Below are 21,773 nucleotides of genomic sequence, written 5' to 3'. Positions count from 1 at the left end.
AATCTTGTCACGGCTTCTTGAAGTACACACATACACGCATCTTGTTCTCCGAAAATAAGTCATGCTAAAGGTGTTGCTTGAACCAACTTTGAATAACTTGAAGTGTGCATGCAGGGTATGGCTCTCCGTGATGCAATATGCTCCCTTTATTTAAAATGTATTTTAAACGCATTTTGAAATGCCAAAAAGTTCCAAAAAGAAGAGTTTCCGCAAGACAACCCTCTACGTTCATTTTTCAAGTCCAGGCACGGACTAAATGGCTCATTATGTATATGAGAACTATGCTTACTTTGAAACATATTTAGGAGATCAACATTTACTGCGGTATAGATACATAATCGAACAAGATATTTCCAGTTTCTCTCATCTAAAGAAGGTATTTACTGCTAGCGGTTCAAATGAAAATATTTGCATACAAATTCAGAACCAACGACAATAACAAGGGTTTTATGTTGGAATATGATGTGATGTGATGCGTTCAGTGCAGTACTTCGTACGCTTCAGATTTCACCATCCCAGAAATCCTCCACGGTTTTGTAGATACCTTGGGGGTGAACTACGAACTCGGCTCTTAGCGTCTTAACCTGCATTGGGCAAGCCAAAACAATCTCAGATAGATAACCAATATAAGAATGCTAATTCCGGTAGCTGGCATGCACTGCATTGTTCTTCTGAGAAAAGATATCTTTTTCAATATAAGAAGGTAAGTTGAGACATGCCTGTGGGATTTCAGAGAACTTTGCCATCAAATCTTCAGGAATAGACCAACCAAATACGCTTAGGTTCTCCTTCATCCTTGTTTCGTTGACGCTCTTCGGAAGCACACTGTGGCCCATTTGAAGACCCCAGCGTAGAGCAACCTGTGCAGGGGTTTTCTGCAACTTCTCGGCAGCAGAGACAATAATAGGATTGCTAAGAAAGCCTTTACCCATGGACCCAGGCGATCCAGGTTTACCCAAGGGTGAATATGCCTGAAAAAACACAAGTTAAAGCTATTGGGCACAACTAATATGGAACGGAGGGAGTAATGATCAAAACTTACAGAAATATGGACACTCTTTGACTTGCAAAGTTCACGGAGTTTCATCTGCTGCCAACCAGGATGTGACTCAACCTGGTTGACTGCTGGTGGTACACTAGCAATGGCAAGCAAATCCTCCATCCTCTTACAAGAAAAGTTACTCACACCAATCGCGCGAGCCTTGCCAGAGTGATATAACTTCTCCATTGCTCCCCAAGTAGCAGGAATGTCAACCGGAAGGAAGTTTTCAGGGGTTGGGATGGCTCCTTTTTTAGAACGAATTGGAGTATGGATCTGCAAAATACCGGACACTATCAACAAAATAACTCAGGTACATATGCATACAGATAAAATCATTTTTCTCTCTTAGTTTTTTATTTAGATAATGGATTATTCTTTATCTTAGTCAGTTTGAGAATGCACTTCACTGTTCAGTAAAAGTTGTATTTTGCAGCATACTCTATGCACCGCCAAATAAATGAAGAAGAGCAAAATTGCTTTGAAGACGAAAATCATGCTCAGAGGGAGCGATAAGTACGAGAACATAATTCATCTACTTTTAGTATTCCATGAGCCATGGAATTTGACATTATATACACTATTAAATAGATTAACAATTAAGTACAGAAGTTTACAAGGAAAAGGTCTAAATACTCCAGCTGCAAGTCTTCAAGGGTAGTGTCGATGCCCTCTGGCACATCTTCTGGGGCATGATTACCAGACCTGCAAAATTCAAAATACCTTTTGAGGCACAGTACTGTAAATTATATAAACCACTTATTTACACATGATGCGACTGAGGTCGGAAATGAATCTTTACCACAACTTAGAAGTGATAAATAAATCTTCCCGTTTAACAACACCATCCTCAAATAGTTTCTTTAGAGTGAGACCAATCTACAGAAAATAGATTTCAATCCAGCTAGGTCAGTTATATATACTTATATGTTATATAACATAACATCTCCTGGTAAAAGCTAACAAGACCAGAGATTTTCAGGTTAGCAGTTTTACAGCATGACTTGAGACAAACGAATGTATGAGTGGATGATACCATGAGTATCATGACTGACCGATCAGATATAATATAGTGATGGCTATAATGATTGATAAAATCCTATATTTAGGTATCAAGCTGCAACCTTTAGAGCATGATCAGTGAGACAGTGACTTATAGGCATGATATGTTGTGTCATTTATATTGCACTGGAAACTAAGAATGGTGCTAGGAGCTCATCAATATGTGTCAGAGTGATTGATAAAAACCTTTATTTAAGCATCAAGATGCATTCTTTAGACAGTAACCAGTAGTCGTTAATGGTTCTGTCATTTATAGCCTTAGGACTGGAAACTCAATATGGTCCAACCTCACCAATACCCGGCGGGGAGATTATAAAATCCTATATTTAGGTATTAAGCTGTGACCTTTAGAGCGTGATCAGTGAGACAGAGACCGATAGGCGCAAGTGCTCTACCATTTAGAGCATCTCCAACAGAAGCTGTAAACTGCAGTGCTAAAAGCTGCTAGTATACAGCGCAATACTACGTACTACGCCTCCAGCGGACGCTGTGAAATAGATCGCGCTGTAAATATTTAGGATGCGCGCGGTAGTTTGCGCCATCCAAAGCGGCATATCTAGTGCGCCGGCTACCGCGCGCTGTAAGCTGGAACCGCTCGCGCGAAAAAGAAACTGCTATGCTCTGCCGACCGCCGCATCGCGAGTTCCACCGGCCGCCGTGCTGCAAGCTTCGTCGGCCGCCTCCCACCGAGCTTCGCCGGCCGCCGCCCCGCGAGCTCCGTCGGCCGCCCTGCGAGCTCCGTCGGCCGCCTCCCTGCGAGCTCCACCGGCCGCCGTGCTGCGAGCTCCGTCGGCCGCCGTGTTGCGAGCTCCGCCGGCCTCCCTGCAAGCTCCGCCGGCCGCCGCCCTGCGAGCTCCGTCGACCGCCGCCCTGCGAGCTCCGTCGACCGCCGTGCTGCGAGCTCCGTCGGCCCCCCTGCGAGCTCCGCCGGCCGCCGCGCTACGAGCTCCGTTGGCCGCCGCGCTGCGAGCTCCGCCGGCCGCGCACGCAGGCACGGACTCGATTTCGATTGTTGTGGCTAGCTAGACTCGATTCTGCCGCGCGCGGACTCGATTGCATGTGGTCCGCGCACGCACGCACGAACTAATTTCGGACGGCCGCGCATGGAGATTCGATTGCTAGCTTGCTAGCTATATCAATTTCTGAGCTACATGGATAATGCACAGTAATTTAGTTGAATTTTACAGATTTATTTGTAGCCTGTTTGATATTGTTTGTTCTATGAAATGTTGAAGAAACTTGTTTGTGGAGCTCTATTTTACAACCTCAGTGAAGCATATTTTTCGGTTCTTGCTGTAAAATATAGTCTACCGTAGCACGCTTCAGCAATGTGTTATATCTATCGTGGCGTATTTACGACTTTTACAGCTAAATTTTCAAAGCCTCCATTGAAGATACTCGTATAGCCTTTGCACCGGAAACTCAGTGTGGTGCTAGCTCACCAATACTAGTCAGGGGAGATTGATTAAATCCTATATTTAGGAAACAATAAACGACCATTAGAGAATAATAAGTGAGAAAGTGACCGGTAAGCGTAAATCTTCTGTCATTTATTGCCCTTGCACCGGAAAAGATATGGTCCTGGCTAACCAATATCCCACAGGAAAATTTATCGGCTTGTAAAAAAATCCTAAAAGCTTGACACGGGAAAATATTGTACTAATCTGTGCACCTGCAAACTTGGTGCATCATTGCCAAAAAAATATCAGTACACAAATAGTTGATATTTATATTGTCCACCCTCTTTTTTTCCAGTGCAGGCCACATACTTTTCAGAAAAAAATTGCAAGTTCATATTTTATTCTACACATGTATTAAAACATGAAAAAAGATACGGTAGTACAGGTACTGCACTTGATCAAGAATTGTGGGGAATTATAAATACAAATATTCTTGTGCAAGGAAACAATTATTATTGCAGTGACTTTAAACTAGCATCACATGTTTTCTGCAATTACATAGCAATTAAATAGTTCAAAGTTTTAACAGCAAGCACATCCAAGGAACATCGATCTGGTCAGATCTAAACGAATGGATCAAATAGTTACTAATTACCTCCTTCTCATTGCGGTATTGTGGAGCGCAGTCGATATGCCGATATCCAGCCTGTATCGTAAAAACATCAAAATTTTAGGCCTGGGTAGAATAGTACAGTTTGATATTTAAAACTCAATACTACGATAAGCTTCAGAGGCAGCAATTTTCTGTGTTTAAGCCACACAATGTGACCTGAAGACTTGATTTTTAATACAGTTGCGTGCACCAATAGATTCAGAAACTAGGCATATCCCCTTTTCTGAAAAAACTTGATTTTTTTTTTCTAATTCAACAGATTTTTCATCTCAGATGTGATCTATAGTCTAACTACACACCAGAGCATGATCAGGACGTAAACCAATAAACTGAAATTTCCCGGTAGGGTGGGCTTTCGATCATGTGTCTCGGAGCAAGCTCTGCAGATTCTACTCAAAGATACCTTGACAGCAGCATAGACGGCCGCTCCGACGACGCCGGGTTCAGCTTTCCCTGTCGCGGTGCCGAGGCCAACCGATGGGATTCTCGCACCGGTGTTGAGGACAAAAAATTCAGCCATCTTAGATTATATCTGGTTCTCAGTAACAACCTGCGGGGGATTGAAGAACGAAGCAGGCAAAGATAAATTGCAAGAACAAAGCAGGTACTGATGATCACAATCCAAGCTGTCGGTTCGATCTCTAGCAGGGCGCAAAGGCTATCGAATCATCCAAGGAAAGAGGAGCACAGCTTCCCTCACAAAAAAGAAAAGAAAACAGAAGAGAGCACAGCCTGAAAGAAATCGCGCCGCCGCTGCACTACAGGATGGGGAAGCTGATCGCACCTCCCTGTAGGCCGTCTCTCGCCGAGGGTCACAGAGCCGGCGAGCCGGAGAAGGAGATAGGACGGCGGACGGGCGTCTGAGAGAGAGCAAGGTGAGAGAGGCGGAGAATGCGGGGAAAGTGTTGGCTGTTGAGAGTACAGTGGAGTGGAGTATTGTTCCTGTCTGCCGTTTGTTTTTGCCTCCGGCGAGCCCTGTCGTCACGCCTGCTCGAACGATGACGATGTCACTGTCGTTGCCGTCGCGCCGCTTACAATTAAAACTGGCCAAAATTGCTACTCCATCGTCCGATCCATATTAATTGATCCAACTTTATCTAAATTTATATGTATCTAGTTAAGTTTTTAGACTATGCGTATGTAGACAAAATAAACTTAATTAATTTTGATCGAGGGAGTATTTTATGACAACGTTATTTTCTATTTTTCGGTGAAACACCTTATCAAATTATGTCTGTATTGTTCAATTTTGTGATACATTTAGCAAAACATACCCTATGGTTAAAAATGGAAAGTTTAAAACTTCTGGCTGGAATGAGCATCCTATGACCGGTTTTGAAGTCAGTGTGGTAAACATTTTGTTTTTTGGCCATGCGGTGTGTTCTGTCCAATATGACATAAAATTGTAATAATATCTGCCAAAGACACAGTCGGTGGTAAGTTTGAGCAAACGCCGGAAAGAGTCTTGTAGCAAATTTTAAATATAAGCAAAAAAAGCACTTGTATGATTTACAAAATCTTGAAAAAATCATGCACATAAATAAATATTGAAAAAGAAACTTACCCATGTAATTTTTCATCAAATAACATGGCCATTTGCTATGTTTTCCAAACATGATAAAAAGTGAGAAAGTATTTTTAGAATGCAAAACTTACATTGTCTTTTTAAGTTTTTATAAGGTCATTTTTAGAAGAAAAAATTGTGAATAGAACCCTGACATTAAAAGAAACATCGAACATTACAAAATACCTCAACAAAAATGAAAATTACAACGAAATCGTTGAGATGCCCTTTGTCTTCTACCTCCAGACTGTGCCACGGCATGCCACCACTGCCGCTCCTCCCTGAGTTGACCTAATGTTATTGTGCAGACAGAAAGTCACCGAACGGGTCAAGAAGACCAAAACCATCCCAAAGACGAAGAAGAAGAAATAATCGTCAATGAAACTCCTTGGTGATCCAGAGATCCCCACATCGAGATCCCCACATCTAGAAGAAGTCATGGAGAAACACACAACTTCCACAAGTTTCTCGACGCTGTCGTCGAGATGGGGCTGAAGCCAGTGAGACTTTATTGGAGATGATGTCATCACACCAGCCACCCCACCAAACCAAAACCATAAAAATAATTAAGGGAAAGGATCCCTCCCGACTATAGGGGGCGAGATGCCGAGATCCACCCCGCATCCATGGCCTGAAGGCCACTAAAGCGAGGCAGATCACCGGCAGAGCCGACGAGAGATAAAGAAACCCTAATCGCCTCTTGAGCACTCTCTCAAACTAAGGGGTGCCTCTTTGAAGTTGATCGGCAAGTCATTTTTAGAACTTTCAATAACATAAGTTTGTAACGTTGGAAAACTCATTCCCCAAATGACGAGCCGGTCAGAACACACGTGATTGGGTTTAAAATCCGCTCTATGCTTCGTCATGTGTTTGGGGATGAGCTTGTACAACTAGGGGCATCCATGTTTTCCCTCTTTAAGAGAATGAATCAACTTCATTGTTGCCCGTGAAATTCCCTATTAAGAAATGGGAAAACTCAACCACTTAGGGACACTAACAACGTTTTGGCATCTTGGACTGTCGAATCTGTTCATCTGACGCTCTAGATCATCCCGGCCACGGATTCCGAACCATTTGTAAAATTTCCGCAACCTTGCTGAACTCGTTTAGTTCGTTGATTCATTCTAAATCGGCTTGCCATGCGTTATCGGGCTGCTACTCATATTAATTAAAACAACAAGACCCACAAATTCCGATCCATATGTGAACTTCTGCAGACTCCCTAAACTCGTTTAGTTCATTGATTCATTCTAAATGACCAGCCAACCGTTATCGGGCTGCTACTTCGTAGGTTGAGTTAGCCTACTCATGGTTATCCCGCAGAACGTGAAACCTAGCGCCGCCTAAAACTATAGCCGCCTCCACCTCCTCTGTAATGTTCCAGGTTTAGAGACGATTGAGGGGTAGATTTTAGAAAGGGATGTGCATTGCATCGTAAATTCTGGGGAAATTTCGCGCTTTAAAAGAAAACTACATCGAAGGAGGACAAGTTTCTCTGTCGACACCTTACAGGGTTAGGGTTTCGAGAGTGCGATAAACTTGCACCTCACTTAGCACAATTAGGGTTTTGAGAAGAGAGGGGAGTTAGTGCATCACAACTTTAAGTTGCATGATTGAATTCAAACAAACTTGTGTTTGAATTTCAAATTCAAACATCATATGAACATTTCATAATTCAAATAGAAGTAAATTATTAAACAAGTATAAATAATCAAGGATATTAATTATACAACATATAAATAAAAGCTCATTAGAGAAACTTTGAGCTTTATTGATCATCACACATAATACATTGTCATTTACAATATTCAGAATTGAATTATGAAATATTACAACACATTACAAGAATTGAATAAATGTAAAAAGAAAATGAAAATTACAAGAAAGTGTAAGCAGCTAAGCTAGACAACTAAATTTTCATGAGTTGTTTAGACACCACTTGATCGATCTTCCTACTTGATTGATCTTCCTGATCAACTTCTTAAAACCTGCAAAAGAGAAACAACAAATACAAAAAAAACAAGAGTTAGGCCAAGTGGTAAAACCACTTGGCAGGTTAGCAAACAATTGAAATGGAGAGGATATGACCACGGATCAGCCGAGATGATCCATTCCAGCCCAAGTCCCAAGCCACACACACAGGCAGCACACAAGGACTGCTGCATGTGTAACACCACACAAGGCCAGGGAGAGTCACCAAAATAGCCAGGCAGTGCTGTCGACCAGGAGAGCTAGTAGAGGACCAAATATAAGCTTTTCACCAGCAAACCCTAGCCATTCCATCGACAGGCTTCAAAGGGTAAGAACACTAAGAACACATCAAGAACAGCAAGAACAGGTGAACAGCTAGAGCTGCTCAACCTATTCCAGTAAACACTGAAATTGACTGGAGGTACTACAGGTAGTGCACTTGATCAAGAATTGACTGGAGAACTACAAATACAAATATTCTTGTGCAAGGAAACAATTATTATTGCAGTGACTTTAAAATAGCATCACATGTTTTCTGCAATTACAAAGCAATTAAATAGTTCAAAGTTTTAACAGCAAGCACATCCAAGGAACATCCATCTGATCAGATTTAAACGAATGGATCAAATAGTTACTAATTACCTCCTTCTCATTGCGGTATTGTGGAGCGCAGTCATATCCAGCCTGTATCGTAAAAACATCATAATTTTAGGCCTGGATAGAATAGTACAGTTTGATATTTCAATCTCAATGCTACAATAAGCTTCAGAAGCAGCATTTTTCCGTTTAAACCACACAATGTGTAGCTAACACATGAACACTTTATTTTTAATACAGTTGCGTGCACCAGTAGATTCAGAAAATAGGCATATCCCCTTTTCTGAAAAAAAATTGATTTTATTTTAATTCAACAGATTTTTCATCTCAGATATGATCTAGTCTAACTAAGGCAAACCAATAAACTGAAATCTCCAGGTAGGGTGGGCTTTCGATCATGTGTCTCAGAGCAAGCTCTGCAGATTTCTACTTAAGATACCTTGACAGCAGCATAGACGGCTGCTCCGACGACGCCAGGTTCAGCTTTCCCTGTCGCGGTGCCGAGGCCAACCGATGGGATTCTCGCACCGGTGTTGAGGACAAAAAATTCAGCCATCTTAGATTATATCTGGTTCTCAGTTACAACCTGCGGGGGATTGAAGAACGAAGCAGGCAAAGATAAATTGCAAGAACAAAGCAGGTAATGATGATCACAATCCAAGCTGTCGGTTCGATCTCTAGCAGGGTGCAAGGCTACCGAATCATCCGAGGAAAGAGGAGCACAGCTTCCCTCACAGAAAAAGAAAAGAAAAAAAAGAAGAGAGCACAGCCTGAAAGAAATCGCGTCGCAGCTGCACTACAGGATGGGGAAGCTGATCGAACCTCCCTTTAGGCCGTCTCTCGCCGAGGGTCCCAGAGCCGGAGAAGGAGATAGGACGGTGGACGGGCGTCTGAGAGGGGGCAAGGTGAGAGAGGCGGAGAATGCGGGGAAAGTGTTGGCTGTTGAGAGTACAGTGGAGTGGAGTATTGTTCCTGTCTGCCGTTTGTTTTTGCCCCCGGCGAGCCCTGTCGTCACGCCGGCTCGAACGATGAGGATGTCACTGTCGTTGCCGTCGCGCCGCTTACAATTAAAACTGGCCAAAAATTGCTACTCCCTTGTCCCACTCATATTAATTGATTCAACTTTATCTAGATTTATATGTATTTAGTTAAATTTTTAGACTACATGAACTCAATTAATTTTGATTAGAGGGGGTACTATATGACAACGTTATTTTCTGTCTTTCGGTGAAACACGTTGTCAAATTATGTCTGTATCGTTACAATTTTATCACACATTTAGCAAAACATACCCCATGGTTGAAAACGGAAAGTTTAAAACTTCTGGCTGGAATGAGCATCCTATGACCTATTTTGAAGTCAGTGTGGTGAACATTTTGTTTTTTGTCCATGCGGTGTCTTAAATCCAATATGACATAAAATTGTAATAGTATCGACCAAAGACACAAGCCATGAGTGGTGAGTTTGAGCAAACGCCGAAAAGTAACGGTGTCTTGTAGCAAATTTTAATTATAAGAAAAAAAACACTTGTATGATTTACAAAATCTTGAAAAATCATGCACATAAATATTGAAAAGGAAACTTACCCACGTAATTTTTCATCAAATAACACGGCCATTTGCTATATTTTCCGAACATGATAAAAGTGAGAAGGTATTCTTCAGAATGCAAAACTTACATTGTCTTTTTATGTTTTTATAAGGTCATTTTTAGAAGAAAAATTGCGAGTAGAACCCTGACATTAAAAGAAACATCAAACAGTACAAAATACCTCAACAAAAACGAAAATTACAACGAAATCCTTGAGATCCCTTCTACCTTGTCAATGGCATGCCACCGCTGCCGCTCCTCCCTGAATCAACCTAACGTTGTTGGTTGCAGACAGGAAGTCACCGAACAGATCAAGAAGACCACAACCACCCCGAAGACGAAGAAGAGGAATAATCTTCAATGAAGCTCCTTGGTGATCCAGAGATCCCACATCTAGAAGAAGTCCTGGAGAAACACACCACTTCCACAAGTTTCTCGACGCTGTCGTCGAGATGGGGCTGAAGCCGGGGAGATTTTATTGGAGATGACGTCGTCACCACCACCCAACCCACCAAACCAAAACCCTAAAACTAATTAAGGGAAATGAGCCCTCCAGACGATAGGGGCCGAGATCTACCCCGCCTCCATGGCCTGAAGGCCACTAAAGCGGGGCAGATCACCGACATAGCCGATGAGAGATAAAGAAACCCTAATCACCTCTTGAGCACTCTCTCGATCTAAGGGGTGCCTCTTTGAAGTTTATCGGCAAGTCATTTTTAGAACTTTCTATAACATAAGTTTGTAACATTGGAAAACTCATTCCCCAAATGACGAGCCGGTCAGAACACGAGTGATGGGGTTTCGAAAATCCGCTCTATGCTTCCTCTTGTGTTTGGGGATGAGCTTGTACAACTAGGGGCATCCATGTTTTCCCTCTTTAAGAGAAAGAATCAACTTCATGGCCGCCTGTGAAATTCCCTTCTAAGAAATGGGAAAATTCAACAACTTACGCACACTAACATGGCTTTGTCATATTGGACTGGCAAATGTTGGATGACAATATCTCATTCTCGACTTCGATGGTAGTGTCGGAAGATTACCATTTTCTAGCTATGGGTTTTTGGATCTTGCTTCGCTAGGTCGGTTTTAGATCTTTTCTCATGGTTACTTAGAGGAGAATTATCCTCAAAATATTTGTTCCGGCTGCTGTGTCCTCCACAATGGTGATTTATTTTATCGCCTCCCAGTGACGTCGACTAGGTTGTTCGGCTATTTTTTCTAGGCATACTGTTGTTGGTATTCTTGTCGATGTGGATTTACTACTGTAATAGTTGCACATGTGTACGTAGTCTTGGCATTGCGGCTCAAATTAAAATTATTGAACAATGATCGTTGGTATTTACATGTCTTTGGTTTTGTGTGATATCTTCAGGAAAATACAAGATTATGTCATGAAAAAAGAGTTTGAAAATCTTGAATATTTTGTTAAATTTTTAAACTTTATTTTTTAGTAGTTGGGGATCGCTACCATGTATTATTTTTTTACTATTTATTACATGATATTGACTGTAAATAAAGGTACTCTTAGTTAATCCTCTCAAAAAAGAAACACCTGGTTAATCGGGCTTGAAACCCTCAAACGGGCCGATTGGTCTGTACATCAGGCCCGTTGCAACTTCCCTGTTCGCGTAGCTCAGGCGGCGGCGACAGCGAGGTACTGGCGGTCAAGGATCACAACGCGGTTCCATGATTCCATCCATGCTTTCTTCCCGACTGCCAAACCCGCCTCTATGATCCCAGGAAGTCCTAGGTTAGGCGTCGATGTCGCTGACCCGATCCAGGCCCTTACCCCGAACTCGATCCCTTTTTTCAGACACGAGCGGCGGAGCCCCCTACCCTTACCTCTACCGGCGCCGCCCACCCGACCGCCCTTCCACGGCGGTCGTGCATCTCCCTGCAGGTGCAGCTCGCCTCTCCCTCCTTACATAGTTACATGACATGCTTACTTTATCCCCTGGCATGCACCAGACACTGAAGTACTTTAGTAGGTATTGAGATTAACGTAGTAAATCTTGGATTATATGCAGCTTACGGTAAGCATAAAATCAATTTCTAGACGATCATATTTGTTACAGTACCTACTCTGAATATTTCAGTCGTCGACTCCTGATCTATTCCAAGCCATCTTTATTAGTCATTTTTTTAATATTCCCTGCAAAAAAAAAAATCCCGGCAAAAAAAAGTGTCTTTTTTTTTCCAAGATCACCTAATGCCAGTTGATTATCACGCAAATTCGAATCATTTACTTTCTGTGATGTTGGATAGTAGTATATATAGCATATAGCAATAGCAAGATTTGTCCCTCTAAAAAAATATAGCAATAGCAAGATTTGTACTTTTGGAACCTTCGGAACTCCATTGTTGTTACTTGTTAGGAAAAATCCAGTGAGATGTCAATTGCATTTATTTAAGCAATCCGCACCATCTCATCCATTGATAGACACTGATTTTCTTAGCTCATGCCAATCTGTTTCTTTAAATTCAGTTTTGTCGATCAAGTCCACGCCTTACCAAAATGGGTTACGCAATGCCTTCAGGTGAGAAGTCAGATACACATCTTGATGTAGTTATTTCAACACATCTCTTTCATCTTCTATCCGATCAAATGACAAATCTACTGTTTGCCGATTTGTACAGATCTAGCAAATTAAGAAGAAAGGATTGTTAAACTGCTGCTTCCAGGGTATGTTAGTTTGAGGTCCTTTTTGAGCAACCTAGATAATTTGTAGCAGATCAGAAATAAATATGATGGTTGTATATCTATGGTATCCTCTTACCATTTGCTAATGTATACCTACAAATAATAAACAAAAACTGTTTATTTTTCTCAAGCATGCTAAATTAATACTTTAGAATGTCTAAATTTGGGAACTGAGAGATCCACTGTGCAATTTTAATTTATTTCAGGAATAAAGAATAGCTTCTGGATGAGACACATCAATTTATAAACAGGGATTCCTTTCATCAAAGACGAATTTGTGTTGGTGATTTCTATTGAAGAAGACAATGCATACTTGTTTTCTTATCCGTAATATCAGGAGAAAAGCGGGTTTTACATGACTATTCGTCTGTAGCCAATTCTACGGTCCTAGCAGAAATTATCTAATTACTGGCATAAAATTTGAATATAAAGTAATTGTTCATTGGCTAAAGTTGCATATGGCATGTCCAGAAAATAAGGAAAAAGTTCATTGGCTTGCGCCACTATTTCATAATTCCTACAAAAGAATTTGTAACCCCTTTGCATTGGATAATTTCATGCTATATAACCATTGGATAATCTCTTAAAGAAGGATTTTGCGAGACCCTTTGCATCACAATCTGTGAGGCGTTGTATCAAACACTAACGAAAAAGGTGCAAGTTCAGAATAAATCGGAAGTCCAATGATATCACATATCAATCAGCAGAGACAGTTATCAACTAATAATAGATTGATGGTCTTTACGTGCCGCTTGGCTTGGCCTAGGGAATATAAATGGAAATAGTTTCCACATGCGAAGTCATGCAGTCTATCGATCTGATTCAGCACACTTTATTAAGGTGCCACTCTTGTAATGAAAAGGTACACCTCTCTGCATTTTATTTGTTAGCCACAAGCTTCTCATTTTTCATTATACTGGTTTCATCTCCTCACTCAGTTAGCGGTGTAAATGAATCAGTCTGTTGTCCATTTTTATTTAGTACTCTATTATTATTCTCTACGGGCTAATGCCTTTCTTTTCATTTTGATTCAATTGCACTGAAGGGCAGCATAGCACAATCATCTTCAGTTTCCCTTCTTTATTTATATTTTCCGTTTACAATTGCCATCATAAGTCAGCCAATTTGTTGTTTGTTCTTAGTTACTACTTCCTTACTATTTTCTAGGTGTCTACTGTTTTTATTTTATATTTTGATTTGATTGCAAGGAGAACACAATCAAAGAAGAAATCTATTCAAATGTTTTCTCTCGATCAGTCACTCGAGATTGTAGTCGCTAAGTATTTGGACGCCACATATCTTCAGATCCATCTCAGAGTATAGACGGCGCATCGATTCCGTACCAAAGAAGTTATATTGATACCCTGAGCAACCTATCCCTCTAGTAGGGTTTTGCTTTATAAGAGATATTGATACCCTGAAAGACCTATCCATATCGAGAGACTATTAAAATACTCAAAGATCCCCACATATTTTCACCGTCTAATTGTTTCATATAAACTTAGCTTCCATGTTTCGTGACTCAGTATATTTCACTATTCGTGATAGTTTATTCTTAAAATGGATGGGCGCCGCAACACACGCCATTATGGGCTACTTTTACTAACGAGTGATACTTTCGCCCAAAGTTTAGCGCCTATATTCCTCTAAAAAAATCTCCTATATCACATTCTGCACTTAGCTGGAAAAGTTTCTACGAAGATTCAAATTTCTTTTTAAAGAAGACCCTAGTTTAGTTTGTGAAAAACTAGTAGCCAGCATCTTGATGTTGCTACATGACTTCCTCTGCTAGTCTTTCTATTCATACACATGGTTGTCCTTTGTCAGTAACCACGTCTAGATATGTGCTTTCCCTGTACATGTTGACTTGACCTATGCTTAAAAATATGACCTAGACCTGGTGTGTGCTAGTTTGTTGATGTGGTTCTGTCATGCTTGTCCTTTTCTGAGACAGTTTAGCTACTCCCTACTTGTATATTGTGCAATAACAGCAAGCAGGTATGCACTGATGACTGGACATGCTTAACATTGGGCATCTTCATCTCAAAGGGCGATCTGTTATAAGGACTTGGTGAGCTCAGTTTCTTGCCCAAATCCAAGCAAGTTCAGTCTGATCTCGGAGGATTTATAGATGGCTAGTTCCTTCGTACTGAACACGGGTGCGACGATCCCGTCAGTTGGCTTGGGTACATGGCAAATTTCACCTGGCGTTGTTGAAGAAGCCATCCGCGCTGCTATCAAGGTATTTTCATTTCTGGTTGCCATATATTAGTCTGCTTTCCGTTCTGTTCTATTCTGATTTTCTTTTCAGTTGTCATTCCAGTTCTTTTGTAATTTGTATATCCATTTGCAGATAACAATCTAGAACTGCTAAACTGCAGTTTCTGAGATCATAGAATTGAAAGTTTTTTACTTGCAATGCTGCAGGCAGGCTATCGTCATATTGACTGCTCTCCACAGTATGGTAATCAGAAAGAGGTAACTTCTTTGAAGTCTTGCATGATGCTAGTTTGTATCAGCCTTTTGATGTCAGCTGAGTTACATGTGTAGTATATAATAATATGACTGGAATTGGTAAATTTGGCCTAGATTTACAAGGACTCGAGACGTTACAAATGTTGCACAAAAGTAGGCAAAAGTAATGTTGTGGAGATAGTGTGGAGACCTCCGCAAATTAAGCACACAAATTTAATTCTTCACTGCCGGATGCTCACCTCTCCAGTCTCCATATACCTGAAAGCCTGAAAGTAGATCTTCTGAGTTGCGTCTTCCTTGGCAGGTTGGTTTGGCTCTGAAGAAAGTATCCGCCGAGGGCCTCGTTAACCGTGAAGATCTGTTCATCACCTCAAAGCTATGGTGATTTCTCAACCTCTTCCTCTCCAGCTGCAGAAATGCTTAAAATATTCCATACGATGCTAATTCTGATCATTACAAAAAAATGTTCTGAATTTCTCAGGTGTACCCATCATGCTCCAGAGGATGTGCCCGAGGCCATTGAATCCACGCTACATGATCTGCAGCTGGAGTACTTAGATTTGTACCTGGTAAAATCCCATACATAGTATCATCGATTCCAGCATATTACCTTGTCCCACTTCCTGTTATAATCTTCTAATGTACATTGCTATTTTATCACTTGCTACCAGGTCCACGGTCCAGTGCGTGCCAAGAAAGGAGCAACGTTGAGCGTGGAGAACTATCTGAAACCCGACATTCCGGCAACATGGAGAGCCATGGAGGAGCTCTTCGACTCGTCCAAGGCTCGAGCCATTGGCGTGAGCAACTTCTCATGCAAGAAGCTGGAGGACCTGCTCGCCGTGGCCCGCGTCCCTCCAGCGGTCAACCAGGTGGAGTGCCACCCGGTCTGGCAGCAGCGCAGGCTCCGCGACCTCTGCCACTCCAGCGGCGTTCACCTCTCAGTAATCTTCACTACATTCTGCTTCGATCGGCATCTAACTAACCTGGTCACCTGATCGTCTTCGCATTTCGTCTGAAGCTGATACGAGTTGCTGCAGGCGTACGCGCCGTTGGGTTCGCCTGGATCGCCGGGGAAGGAGGGGCCTGACGTGCTGAGCCACCCTGTGGTGGTGTCCATCGCCAAGAGGCTGCGGAGGACCCCCGCGCAGGTCGCGCTTCGGTGGGGCGTCCAGATGGGACACAGCGTGCTTCCCAAGAGCGACAACGAGGCGTGGACGAGGGAGAACATCGATGTGTCTGGCTGGTGCATCCCCGAGGACCTCATGGCCAAGTTCGCCCAGATCGAACAGGCAAGGATTCCATACACAAATATGTATTTCATTCCGTTTCTTCTATTTTTTTGTTTATGGATCTGAGACTGAGGTGTTGGGGCGATCGAAATGCAGGTTAGGCTTTTCAAGTACGAGTTTGTGACACATCCCACCAGCTTTTACAAGTCCGTGGAGGATTTTTGGGACGGCGAGGTCTGAAGCGTTGTCACTGCCTTTCTCCATTTCAGTGGCTATGTGCCTATGTTGGAGCAATTTGAAAAGCATCACAAAATGTTTGTAAGGATGTGTATAACGATTGAAATCTTTATAAGAAAATTTTTGTATGCATCAAGAGCCAGCGGTAAAGCTAGATCAGAAATTCAATGGTGTTAGCTTTGTTATTTAGTACCAATTTTCTACTGATAGACACCGATAGTGACTAAATTGTACCCACCAATTCTTCCTTGTGTGTGTTAACTACTATGCACGCTACTTTGGAGAAAGCGACTGAAGATAAGGTAATTTGCATCTCACTCCGTCTCATAATATAAAATGTTACTACCATCATATACTCCTATATTGGTTATAATAACATGTTATATTATGGAAGGAAGGACCATTTCTTAATATGATCTTAAGGACTTGATTATGTCACAATGGTTAGCCTGACAACCTAAAATGGAAAAGGCCTGAAATATGCTCTCTTTTTTCTCCCATTTTATCCAGCCGTTGGCATTTCCAAGTTTTCGCATTGTCCTCAACATTCCTCTTTAAACATACGACATGTGTAAGTGTGGTACTATTTGGATGGGTAATTGTGAATTTGTCTTAGGTGTAGATTTCCATCGTGCTCTACCTTCATCTCCACCTCACTAATTGGGCATCGTCCCCACTACCTTCACTTCTCTATCATTGTACATCTCCTTCACCACCAACTCTTTTGTCCTAGGTGTGAATTTCGCTTTTGCGATGCGGGTGGAAACCACAATGTTCTCCACGTCCGCAACAATTGCTTTGTGTGAGTATGCTGAGTGGAATGGTTGCAATAGCTGGATTTAGTGGGGCCAATATTAAGGACCATGGGAGGAGTTCGTGTTGTCAATGGAAAAGCCGATATAAGGTGAATGTGATACGACGATGCAGAAGAATTCTCCCTCTAATAAATTTGGGTAAATGATTTTCATAAATTTTTTAAAGATGGTGTAATGATATAATGCATCAAATGGCGGAGGTGATATTTAGTATTTGTATCTTGAAATGTGGACAAATACGACTTCAAAGTTTTGTGGAATGAGTTATTTTATTTTTGACTATTTGGCGAATAGAGATACCTCAAGGGGCTCACCGGGGGCAAGATCACATGGCCGTCAAATGGGGTTGATGCCTCCATGGCAAAGCTTGGTATCCAGCACTGCCATGCCACTAGGGTCGGAGAAGAAAACATCCAGCAATACATGTCTTTAGTGACCAGATTGAGGGATGGGGAGCCTCGTCTCCGACGAGCTGGTGGATGCCGACTGTCGAGCTTGGTGATGGTGGACGTCACCGCTATCGGGAAATTTCTGATGTTACAAAGGGTGTTCTGAAAAGCTACGAGTTTTTTTTTGATGTGCATGTACGAGTAAAATGCTACAATGATATTTACGCTTATGCTATGAAAGGATTTCTCCATGTTTTAAACGTGTTTTCTCGATGTTGTGCTTGTGCACGTTTGGCACATATGTTGAATGTGTTAATTTTTTAAGTTACAAATGGTGACATTTTTTTTTACATTTTTTTGCAAGATTGGTGTGTTCAAAATGTCCCAATTTTTTTTTGTTACACTTCACACATTGCGAAAAATATTGCAAAACGATGTTGCATATCTAAATTTGCTTTGTACACACAAAAAATGTTGCATTCAGATTTTTTTGGGAGCATGACCACGTGTTTTTGGCAATGATGTGGAACCACCCATTCATGTGGAGTGGCGTAGCTATGTAGCCGCCAGGGGGCCTCCGCCCCCCCCCCCCCCAGCCCAAGAAAATTTTGCCTAATATCCCTTCATATTTGACAACTTTTGGCTAAAAATAGTCTATATTTGGCCCATTTGCCCCCCCCCCACAAATTTTGGCCCAAGCTCCGGCACTGTTCATGTGAAAGTGACATGGAAATCGAACGTGCTTATGCTACACCTGCCATGTTTTATGTGAGCGGTGTTGGTTGTTTGCGTATTCCCCCTTTTATACATGGGCATGGACGGCCCAGCCAGACCATGCCAACGGGCTAGGCATAGGCCTGAATATTGAGCCCAATAGATAGGTCGGGTTGGGCCTTGGTTTTCGGTGACTAGGGAAGAGGCCCGGCCCGTGGCCTGAAGCCTAATGGGCTTTTCCTATAATGGGTCGAGCCTAGGCTTGATTCTTCGGCCCGAAGATCTGGTTGGGCCTGAGCCTGACGGGGGGCTCCATTTTCTTATTTTTAGGGTTCGTGATTGGTGGGGCAGTGCTCAGGTGGTGGTGGCGTCTCTTCCAATAAGGTCTCCTTGGCTTTAGCCCCATCTCGACAGTGACGTCGAGAAGGTTGTGGAAGTGGTGTGGTCTTTAAGAGCTTCTTCTGGCTATGACGATTTTCGGATCGTTAAAAAGCTTCATTGATAGTTTATCCTTCTTCTTCGTCTCCGGAACGGATGCGGTCTTCTTGACCCGTTCGACGACTTTCCGTCCGCAACCAACTTCGTTAGGCTGGCCTGGGAAGGTGCGACAGCGGCGACACGCCGTCGACATGGTATGAAGGTTGAAGATGAAGAGCTTTTCAAAGGTCTCGTTGTAATTTTCATTTTTTAATATGCTTTATATCATTCGTTGTTTCTTTTAATGTCAGGTCCATTGAACAAAAAAAGCACGGCACGCCAATGTGTGCCCTACTTATGTCATTGTGTGCTGGCTCGAGGTGTGAGTACTGAACTACTACTGGCAGGGTGCAAAGGTGAGAAAAAGAAGAGGAAAACTCGAAACCCTCCGTAGAACCTTGCAGCGATGGCCATCGCCTCCGCCCTACGCCGCGCTCCAAGGGCGGCGGCCCTTCTCGCCGCCTTGGGCAGCCGAGCTGGCGGGCGCGTCCTTCCTCTCCACCATCGCGCGGCGCACGTCTCCCCTTTCTCCTCCCTCCCCGCTCCGCAGCCGAGCGCCGCCGACGCCCAGCTCCTCCGGGTCATAAACTTCGAGATCTCCTCCGCCCAGAGCGAGTGCAGGAAGCCTAACTGGGTACTGGCCCGCTTCTTGTACTCCCATTTACTGCAGCTGATTCTTTATTTCTTTGAGAATACTGCAGCTGATTTTGCAATAGTTGTTGATCTGAATATGTAATAATGTCATAATGTGTGAATTTGTTCTGCCAGGCAAAGATACTAGGGGAAGACTTCCCCTTCGAGATCAAAGACAAGGAGGGCACCAACAGGATAACGCTCACGAGGACCTGTAAGAGCGAGCAGATCGAAGTGGAGGTGCTCTTGCCCAGCCCTGTTGAAGAGGACCAAGCTGAAGACGGCGAAAAACAGAGCCAGAGCCACGCCAGTAGTGATGTTGTGTCTAGTCAGTACTACTGTATCCCACTCGTGGTGAGAATTCACAAAGGGGCAGCTGCTTCGTGCTTGGAGATCAGCTGCCGTTCTTACCCTACGGAGCTCGTCATCGAGAGCCTGGAGTTCCGATCCAGCGGTGCATCTGGTGGTTCGTTGAGTGGTGGAACTGCTTTCAGGTTAGTCTTCTGCATCTTTGTTGTTGCTACTTGATGATAGTGTGATGGTTTTGTCAGGTCTGTTCTAGGTTTGCTTATCATGGGTTTGTATCATTTGCAGTAACCTTCCTGAGGAGATTCAGAAGGCTTTGCATCCCTACTTGGGAATTAGGGGCATCTCGCAGCACTTTACCGATTTCTTGCACGCGTACATGATAAACAAAGAGTGCCATGAGTACTTGTCTTGGCTCAGGAAACTCAAAGGTCTGATCAAACGTTGAGTAGAGTGGAAGATCAAGTTCTTCCTTCTCAATTCGGGCAGTTTGGACAGTGTCACTTTTTATCAGTTTTTGAGCATTTGCTCATTCTGTAGTTATGACTGAGTGGTGACTCAAGGAGGCAAATGCTGCTATAGAGCTTTTATTTTATCTACAGGTGTACTGGCCTTGGTTATCAAGATTATGTGAGGAACTGTCTTCTGCAAAACTTCCTTCCTTGAATAATTGATGCTGCATTTGTTGAGTACCTATCCTGGTGAAAAATATTAGCCACTCTGAGAATGGACTGCTTGTTTGTTTCAAAGCCAACTTTGCCACGGCTAAACTTAGATAGGCTTAGACAAAGTGCCACACAAATATGGTTTGAAGATTTGACATGCAACTGTCGCAACTTTTGGCAACAAAAACTAAGTTGCATTCCTAATCTTTAGGCGTAGCAGGCTTGGATTTGGAACTGAATAACCACTCAATATTTTGAATTGAAGATCATCCTAGTCCGGAATCATAGGACCAACCGTTCCAAAAAAAAATAGCTTAGCCAAAATATTGAAGTTGTTCACAGAAACAATTGGGAATGCACACGTATACAGACGCCATACAGTCCATACGCACTTCACATCAATTAGTTATGCTGGATAAGCACATGAGTAAATTATAGCCCACCTCTTGCACACAGATTTTCATTTCGCTTCCCAATTACTGCGGCTAAATCGACAACAGTGGTTGATCTGAACTGCAATAGTAGTGTCACTGCTCTGCCAGGCAAAAGTACTAGGGGAAGACTTCCCCTTCGAGATCAAAGACATAGAGGGCACCAACAGGATAACACTCACAATGACCTGTAAGAGTGAGCAGATGGAAGTTGAAGTGCTCTTGCCCAGCCCTGTCGATGGAGCCGAGCAAGACATCGAGCAAGAGGGCCAAGGTGAAGACGGCGAGAAACAGAACCACGCCGGTAGTGGTGTGCCGAATCAGTACTATATCCCACTCATTGTGAGAATTCGTAAAGGGGAGGCTGGATGCTAGGAGATCAGCTGCTCCTCTTACCCTGCAGAGCTCGCTATTGAGAGTTTGGAGTTCGGATCGAGCCATGAATCTGGTGGTTCGTTAGGTGGTGGAATTGATTTCAGGTTAATGTTAGATCCTTGTTTTGTTATACATGATAGTGTGATGGTTTTATCACGTCTGTTCTTTGCTTGCTTATTATGTGTTTGCGCCATTTGCAGTAACCTTCCTGAGGAAGGCTTTGCATCCCTACTTGGGAATTATGTATCTCGCAGCATTTTACCGATTTCTTACAGGCGTACATGATGAACAAAGAGTGCCATCGGTATTTGTCTTGGCTCAGGAAACTCAAAGGTAAACACAGAGTGCCATGAGTGGAAGATCGAGTTTTTTCCTTTCAATTTGGGTAGTTTGGACAGTGTTACATTTACTCAGTTCTTGAGTATTT

At 42.7% G+C, this 21,773-nt stretch overlaps 3 protein-coding genes and 1 pseudogene across 3 annotated transcripts; 3 read left to right on the top strand and 1 right to left on the bottom strand.

Moving 5' to 3' along the window:
* Positions 1-228: 228 nt before the first annotated feature.
* Positions 229-5,078, bottom strand: LOC124707592 (NADPH-dependent aldo-keto reductase, chloroplastic-like). Its single transcript, XM_047239255.1, has 8 exons — positions 4,959-5,078; positions 4,578-4,724; positions 4,157-4,207; positions 1,842-1,918; positions 1,657-1,744; positions 1,043-1,315; positions 720-971; positions 229-584 (listed from the first exon to the last, which is right to left on the bottom strand). Exons 2-8 carry the CDS (start codon positions 4,692-4,694, stop codon positions 501-503), a joined length of 942 nt encoding a protein of 313 aa, XP_047095211.1. The 5' UTR covers positions 4,695-4,724; positions 4,959-5,078; the 3' UTR covers positions 229-500.
* A 7,434-nt stretch (positions 5,079-12,512) lies between these two features.
* LOC124707593 (NADPH-dependent aldo-keto reductase, chloroplastic-like) lies at positions 12,513-16,621 on the top strand. The gene is made up of 7 exons (XM_047239256.1): positions 12,513-14,839; positions 15,025-15,075; positions 15,377-15,453; positions 15,554-15,641; positions 15,744-16,016; positions 16,113-16,364; positions 16,461-16,621. The coding sequence occupies exons 1-7, from the start codon at positions 14,729-14,731 to the stop codon at positions 16,542-16,544; spliced, it is 936 nt and encodes a 311-aa protein (XP_047095212.1). The 5' UTR covers positions 12,513-14,728; the 3' UTR covers positions 16,545-16,621.
* A 2,721-nt stretch (positions 16,622-19,342) lies between these two features.
* On the top strand, positions 19,343-20,323 carry LOC124648639 (uncharacterized protein At2g39795, mitochondrial-like). Its single transcript, XM_047188362.1, has 3 exons — positions 19,343-19,570; positions 19,705-20,063; positions 20,164-20,323. The coding sequence occupies exons 1-3, from the start codon at positions 19,343-19,345 to the stop codon at positions 20,321-20,323; spliced, it is 747 nt and encodes a 248-aa protein (XP_047044318.1).
* Positions 20,324-20,894: 571 nt separating this feature from the next.
* On the top strand, positions 20,895-21,699 carry LOC124648638 (annotated as a pseudogene).
* Positions 21,700-21,773: the final 74 nt, after the last annotated feature.

Source organism: Lolium rigidum, chromosome 4, assembly GCF_022539505.1.
Source record: "Lolium rigidum isolate FL_2022 chromosome 4, APGP_CSIRO_Lrig_0.1, whole genome shotgun sequence".
Lineage (NCBI taxonomy): Eukaryota > Viridiplantae > Streptophyta > Magnoliopsida > Poales > Poaceae > Lolium > Lolium rigidum.
Note: the sequence above shows the minus strand (reverse complement) of the source record. Positions and strands in the feature narration are given on the sequence as shown.